Consider the following 7,439-nt stretch of genomic DNA (forward strand, 5'->3'; position numbering starts at 1 on the left):
CGCATAAGATTCGTCTTCTTCTTCCTCACTAGTTCAGTTCCTCTTCGATTTTCTAGGTTAACCAGAGACGACAGCTAGGGAAAGAGATGAGGCTGATAACGCACAACATGCTCTCCTGCAACATCAAAGGAGTCACGAACGGCTTTCCTCTAAAGATCGAGGCAGAGAAAGTTGTCGAGAAGGAAGTGGATTTCAACCCTGATTTTCTGAGGCACATGTTCGCCAAGATCGAGTGGAAGGCTCTTGTGGAAGCTGCTCGTTCCATGGGATACGCCGAGCTACCCGAAGATTCGCCTGACGCGACGGTGATTGATTCCGCCGACGAGACGTTCCTGAGGAAACTCCACCACGCGTTGCTCGAGCTCCACCTAGAGGAAGGCGCGCTTGTCTGCCCCGAGACTGGAAGGAAGTTTCCAGTCAACAAGGGTATCCCAAACATGCTTCTCCACGAAGACGAGGTTTAATTCAATTAAATCATCTTTCGATTATAATGTTTTGCTAGGGTAAACCGATTGGATGTTTTAATATTTCTTAATCTCTGTTAAACCGGTTTAATTAGATTTGTTTCAAAAAATCCCAAACCTATCGTAGTGGTTCACTCTGAATAACCAATGACTAAGTAATCATCATAAACGATGAAGTGGCCGTCAATCTAATGGTTGGTTCAACTTGTCATCATGAGTATGAAGTTTGAAACGAATGGTGGTTAGGTTAAACAAACGGTTTGCATTGATCTTCCCATCATGTTGACCCGCTTAGCAAAGGAAACGAACCAACCAGAATCCGGAGTCCAAAAGATAGGTTGCTGATGCGAGATGTCTGTATTGATCTTTCATTACAAGTCCCCTGAAGTAGCAAAATGTTGTTGTCATGCCGGGTTTCTACATTTTGACAACTATATTTCACCTGTTCATGTGTTCTGAGGTTGACTTCATGTTTCTAGTTTTAAGAAGGCTCCCCCCCCTCAACCCATATACTGATATGCATTTGATTGAGGTCCACCACACAAATCAGTTCAGGTAAGACCCTAAGAGAAGAACTAATCAGGATTCTGTTTTTTGATGATGTCAAGATCTATTGACGAAAAGTTACACAAATACCTAGAAAAGATTATTTACCTTTTCCCCCTAAATTCAAAAAATCATACAGTTTTTACTTTTTACCAAGAAAAATAAAATTGGTTTTACAATTTGCTTAACCAGTAGCTATTGAGAATTCTTCCTATATGTGCATCTCCTGGTAGACATTGGCGCTAGTCGTTCATTTACTATTGGTGGTAAGTAACAAATAAATTGAAAGCAGCAAATTCATATATAAGAACACGATAATACTTATCATTACTTGTATATACATACATAATACATATCTAGTTTCACATTAATTCTTGGACCCATTACATCGAATCAACATACATACCCTTTAAAGGCGAACCCTAGCATAAAAGCTTAAACAAACTCAACGGCTTAAAAAGTTTTGTGGAACTGTGATCATCAGGGTGTATGAACTTGCAGTTAGGACACACGAGAGTTGATTTGCAGAGCATAACTAGCATGTGACACTTCATGCACACCGTTGTTACCATCTCTTGCTTCTTGTCATCATCATTATCATCATCGCCTTCAAACGCTAGCCAAGACGGGGATCGACTTAGCCTTATATCACCTGGTTTTCCTTTATTACTTGGTGTCATGATCAAAGTTTTTCCTTTTGAACACGCGTCTTTCTTCATGATTGCTTTTACTGTCGAACTTGCTGATAAAGAAAGATTTAGCTCAAGGTCCAAGTAAGTCCTACGATCTTCAAATGACTCTGAATGGCCCTGCAAAAAGAGAACCGAAACATGTTTTGTTCATTCTTTTTATGCACATAAATTTATGTATATGCTTTGATTTTCACATTCATATACATACCTTAGTGTCTAGATGAAGCTGAACATCAGGCTTCATCAACCTGGCGTTCTCTGACTTTGATCTCTGATAGAACATAGTAGTGTTCTTCTCAAGTTGGGCCTGTGTCTGATCTCCTTGTTTGATCCTTTTGAAGGAACCATGAAACGATTCTCCGTTGACGTTCATCTGATATCTCTTTCTAGAACAGAGGGTTCCATCACGTAGAGAAGACATTGGACCTTCGCCTCTTTATGCTTAAGAAACTCTTACTTTTCTTTGCTTTGGTGTTAGAACGAATGATCAGATAGAGGAACAGTTCATGAAAGTCGTATATATATAAATAAGATAAACCACCCATGGGAGTTATTATCTCCACCGGTTCATGTAGAATAGTTGACAATAGTAAATGAGTTAGATATACTAAAATAAATATCTTAGATGATCAAATAAACTAGGATTCAAATTGGGACTATTTTTGCGAAGTACAAATAATTCATATCTTTGATATTTGCTACTCAACAAATATTTAGTTTAGATAAATGACCCAGATTAGTCCTGATATCTATCTAAAGATGGTAACGAAATATATTAATTAGTGTATTCATACTCGGTTATGTTCTAAATACTTTATGGTGCAAATCAAGATTTCTCAAATATAGTTCAGAAAGGTATACAACTCCATAAGCTATTTTGTTATGGACTAATTCGGATTTATTATTAAAAAGATAAAATAAACTGCACAAATACAAATTTATATTTTCTCAAAAAAAAAAAATAGTGTTTCAAGTTGGGTGTGTTTAATAACTGAGCGTATTTCTCCAAGGGGAGACTCATTGAAATGTGTAGATTTGTAGTTCTATTTAATTCCTCTTTCTGTTCTATTTTATTTTTCTGTTTTCTCTTCCACCAATATTATCATCATGATGATATCATCAACCGTTATCTCGACGTATGATGATGCATGCATGCATATACGAGTTGTGTGCATTCTTGTTGGTCATGAAGTTGTCTACATGTATGTCTATGTGCGTATGGTCCGTATGTGATCCGAGAGGTCAATAAATATTAAATAGGAGAGAAACTAAATACCGTTGAAGGGGGAAGGTTCATGACTTCATGAATGCCGATGCAACATTAATACCACAATAACTCTCACTCCCAATTTTCAATATATAACACCAAAAAATACACACATCTACTAACCCTTATTGTTAGTATTATCTTAGTATTGAAAATATTTATAGCAAATTATTCAAATAGTTTGAAACCTCCTCAACGGCCTACCATGCCAACCTTTGCTTCTCGTTTATTTGTAGAACTCTTTTGGTCAGCTTCCTCATAAATTGTCTTTCTATTTTTTCCCTCTATTAAATTTCAACGGATGCATTTATGCATGGATATAAATATATATATATATATATATATATATATATATATATATATATGTTTGTGTGTGTGTGTGTCTTTGAGCGTTTGTAATGTGTGTTCGTTGATATTATCGGGTTAAAGTCAACCTAAAATATGGACTTTTAGAGCATTCGCATTAGTAAACCCCATGGGGTTCATAGGATTTTTTTTAATATATTTTTGGTGAGTCTTTGAATAGTGATGAACCTATATCTATTGTGTTCTTGCATTAGTGAACCTGAAGAAGAGTTCATAGAAATAAAATAATATTATTTTTTAAATTTTTTAAAACTTTTCAATATATTGATATCTCATGAATAAAATATAATAATATTTTAAAATATTTTAAAACTTTTTATTCAATACATTAAGAATAGATTACATAAAAAAAAATTACATAAAAGTTTTATTCAATAATTTCAGAATTCATACATTTGAGATTTCAAGAAAATACAAAGATTATTCATCTCAATCACGAAACTTTTGCCATACATTCTCCATTAAATCAGCTTTCAAACGATCATGCTTCTCTGTATCTCGAACTTCTCTGCGAATGCCTAACATATTATCGACATGATTACTTTCTCTCCTTCTGACCTTGGAACTTCTGCTTGACTCTTCTGTCTCGAACTCATATGTATCAATTTGAGCGTATCCGTGTCGTTCGTTTTCTACTATCATATTGTGCAATATGACACAAGTTCTCATTATCTTTCCTATCTTTTCTTTGTCCCATAGTAGAGCTGGGTTTTTTACAATTGCAAACCTCGATTGCAAAACTCCAAAAGCCCGTTCGACATCTTTTCTACAGGATTCTTGATGTTCAGCAAATAGCTATGCCTTACGACCTTGAGGAAGTGGGATGAATTGGATAAATTTTGACCAATTTGGATAAATTCCGTCAGTAAGATAATAGGGCATACGATAAGTGTGGTTGTTGAACTTGAACTTTACTTTAGGTGCTCGACCTTGTAAGATGTCATCAAAAACTGGTGACCGATCAATAACATTGATATTGTTGAGGGTACCTGGTAATCCGAAAAATGCGTGTCATATCCAAAGATCTTGTGTTGCCACAGTTTCTAAGACAATTGTCGGCTTTCCTGAACCACGTGTGTACTGACCTTTCCAAGCCATTGGGCAGTTTTTCCACTCCCAATAGCATACAATCGATGCTGCCTATCATCCCCGGAAACCCCCGTACCTCTCCAACATCGAGTAATCGTTGCAGATCCTCGGGGGTAGGTCGTCGTAGATACTCATCTCCAAACAATTGTATTATTGCATTAGTGAAATTTTCCAACCATAAACGTGATGTATTTTCACCAAGTCGGAGATATTCGTCATATGTATCTCCCGATTGACCATATGCCAGCATACGTATAGCTGCCGTACACTTTTGAAGTGCAGATAGCCCGTACCTTCCGTGAGCATTTTTTCGTTGCTGAAAGTATGGAACTTCACTACTCAAGCGTTCGACAATGCGAAGGAACAATTGCTTGTTCATTCGAAAACGACGCCTAAACCTTTCCGGTGGGTATGTAGGATTTTCCTTGAAATAATCGTTCCACAGTTGATTGTGTCCTAGTTCCCGATCTCTTTCGATATAAGCTCGTCTCGCCGGGTTGTTCGGGTGAGCATCAACCATTGAGTCGATGAAATTATCAACTACTTGGTCGACCATTTCTTCTAAAGATTCATCTACTTCATCACTTGATGAAGAAGACATTGGTACTTTTTTTTCTAAAATGACAAAAGGGGATTTCAGTTTTATTCTATCATTTTCTTTCATAATCTATTTTTTTTTCATTATTCTATCATCTTTTTTCATAATCTATTTTTTTTTTCATTATTCTATCATCTTTTTTCATAATTTTTTTTTTCATTATTCTATCATATTTTTTTCATAATATATTTTTTTCATTATTTTCATATTCCAATTTTTTTAACAATATTCATATAATCTATAATTTTTTAACAGTATTCTATCATCTTTTTTTCAAATTCTTTTTTTTTTCCATTATTCTATCATTTTGTTTGATAATCTTTTCATAATCTTTTAGTTTATTTTTTACATAATTGTGTAAAACTTTTCATAAACAAAAAATTTATAACATTTATTCAAGGATTCTATAATATTCTTTCATAAACTCTTTTGTTTTTCATTTTATTCTATCAATGTTTCACTTACCTTGATACCTTCAAGAAAGAAGCTTGAAACTTGTTGGTTTGGTTTGAAGCTTGAAGCTTGAAGCTTGAAGCTTGAAGCTTGAAGCTTTGGTTTGAAGCTTGAAGCTTGTTGTTTGAGCACCACGATGAGAAAGAAGGTTGTTGAAGTGTGTTGTTACAGAAGATAGATGGTTCAGAGGTTTGTTGTAAGAAAGAAGTTTGTTGAAGCTTGTTGTCGCTTTTATTGTAGTGAAATGGGAGAAACAAGAGAAGAGAACTGAGAGAGAAACAAGTTTGTTGTGCTTATCAATTGTAATAACGACAGATAAACATAGAGAGCACAATTTATAACCAAACATCAAGTTAGGAACACATAGTTTATATAGAGAGAGACATCAAGTTTACATCCGTGAATCAACATCAATGTTACAACAAAACCAAAAGACATCAAGTCTAGACATATTACATCCGTGACTAAAGTGTAGCATGAAACAAAAGGCTACACTTTCACCTACTACCCATGGCTTAAACATATAGAAACAAAGAAAAGACACATTCACCTGCAACACCTTCCCACCCGTGACCTGCAACATCGTGTCTTACAACCCGTGACCTGCAAAAGAAAAGACAAGATATTCAATCAACCAAAAGAAAAGTAATAAAACCATTTAGACAACCCATTCAATCAAGCAAAACTACTTAGAAGATTCAATGAAGCTCTACGATTCAATCAAATTAATAAACATTCAATCAAAAAAAACTACTTAACTGACCAACTAAAGCATTTCTGAGATGAGTTTAGTCTTAAGAGCAAGTTCCTGATCAGAAAGTGTTTCCACTTTTTGGGCTACGAGGCGATCAAGTATCTTTTGTTTGGAGATGATATTTTTCTGAGCTAGGATGCTCTGGATTTGATCAAAAGCTGCCTCGTTTGGCTTCTTTCACTTCGCTGCTTTGCTGGCCTTAACACCGGGCGGCCTCACCTCTTCCTCCTAAGGCACCACCTCCGCATTAGCTTCCTTCCTTTTCTCCTTCGAGATAGCGTGTGATCTCCATTTCTGATCGAACCTCAGTTCCCTCCAGCAGTGTTCAAGTGTGAACTTGACTTTGTAGTCATTGAAGAAGATGTCATGCGCCGCCTTCATGACATCATTCTCACTGTGGCCACTCGCCTGCTCCTTCAACGCCGCTTTATGGCATCCCACAAATTTACAAACCTGCTCATTTACTCTTCCCCACCTCTGCATACATTGACCCCACTCCCTAGGAGCAGAGCCAATGAGCTGAGGACTCGAATTGAAATACCCCTCTATTCGCTTCCAAAACGAGCCCAACTTCTGTTCATTACTGACTATGGGATCCTTGCTGGTGTTCAACCAAGCACTGATCAACACAAGGTCTTCTTTGGTTGACCACTTTCTCCTTTCCGCAGGCTTAACTAATCTGGGAGAGTTAACACCTGGCTCAGCAGAGTCTATATCTATTGGTGGACTGCTCTGCGAAGCTAACAGGTTAACAAACCCGGTAGAGTTAAGGGAAAAAGGGTCCATGTTTTTTGGTTTGGGGTGTTTTGGTTTGGGTTGGTGTTTAGATGTTTCTGTGAATTTTAAGTGTGGAGTTACTATGTTTTTAAAGTAGTTTTTACGTTTGAAATGAGAGATAATTAAAAGAACTCTACCAACCAAAATTCATTACACAAGCCATTACACAACTACTAGATACCTATGAGGAGATACACATCAAATCAGGCGAAACAATTAACTCCTGCTAAGTACAATTCAAATTAATCACAGCAACCAACAGATCATTAATGTGTGTTTATAAAATATCTACTTGTACTTCTAGTTCACCTTCTAGTTCTAGTTCTAGTTCTCGTTGTAGTTAAGTTTAGTTCTACATCTAGTTCTCGTTCTAGTTCTAGTTCTACTTCTAATTCAATCGAGAGATACCAATGACCAGAGATTTAGTTTAGCT

General features: G+C 36.2%; 3 protein-coding genes across 3 annotated transcripts; 1 reads left to right on the forward strand and 2 right to left on the reverse strand.

Moving 5' to 3' along the window:
* Positions 1-558, forward strand: LOC106302150 (multifunctional methyltransferase subunit TRM112-like protein At1g22270). Its single transcript, XM_013738679.1, has one exon. It carries the CDS (start codon positions 87-89, stop codon positions 462-464), a length of 378 nt encoding a protein of 125 aa, XP_013594133.1. The 5' UTR covers positions 1-86; the 3' UTR covers positions 465-558.
* Positions 559-1,312: 754 nt separating this feature from the next.
* LOC106302149 lies at positions 1,313-2,186 on the reverse strand. The gene is made up of 2 exons (XM_013738678.1): positions 1,911-2,186; positions 1,313-1,819 (listed from the first exon to the last, which is right to left on the reverse strand). Exons 1-2 carry the CDS (start codon positions 2,121-2,123, stop codon positions 1,433-1,435), a joined length of 600 nt encoding a protein of 199 aa, XP_013594132.1. The 5' UTR covers positions 2,124-2,186; the 3' UTR covers positions 1,313-1,432.
* Positions 2,187-6,457: 4,271 nt separating this feature from the next.
* LOC106302836 (glutathione S-transferase T3-like) lies at positions 6,458-7,015 on the reverse strand. Its single transcript, XM_013739253.1, has one exon. The coding sequence runs from the start codon at positions 7,013-7,015 to the stop codon at positions 6,458-6,460; it is 558 nt and encodes a 185-aa protein (XP_013594707.1).
* Between the last annotated feature and the right edge of the window lie 424 nt (positions 7,016-7,439).

The sequence above is a fragment of the Brassica oleracea genome, chromosome C7 (genome assembly GCF_000695525.1).
Source record: "Brassica oleracea var. oleracea cultivar TO1000 chromosome C7, BOL, whole genome shotgun sequence".
Lineage (NCBI taxonomy): Eukaryota > Viridiplantae > Streptophyta > Magnoliopsida > Brassicales > Brassicaceae > Brassica > Brassica oleracea.

What these genes read in the sequence shown, in the direction of transcription:
- LOC106302836 (XM_013739253.1), bottom strand. Translation starts at nt 7,015, where the DNA reads ATGGACCCTTTTTCCCTTAACTCTACCGGGTTTGTTAACCTGTTAGCT.
- LOC106302149 (XM_013738678.1), bottom strand. Translation starts at nt 2,123, where the DNA reads ATGTCTTCTCTACGTGATGGAACCCTCTGTTCTAGAAAGAGATATCAG. An exon ending in AGCTTCATCTAGACACTAAG is followed by an intron (nt 1,820 to 1,910) that starts GTATGTATATGA and finishes CTCTTTTTGCAG; the next exon opens with GGCCATTCAGAGTCATTTGA.
- LOC106302150 (XM_013738679.1), top strand. Translation starts at nt 87, where the DNA reads ATGAGGCTGATAACGCACAACATGCTCTCCTGCAACATCAAAGGAGTC.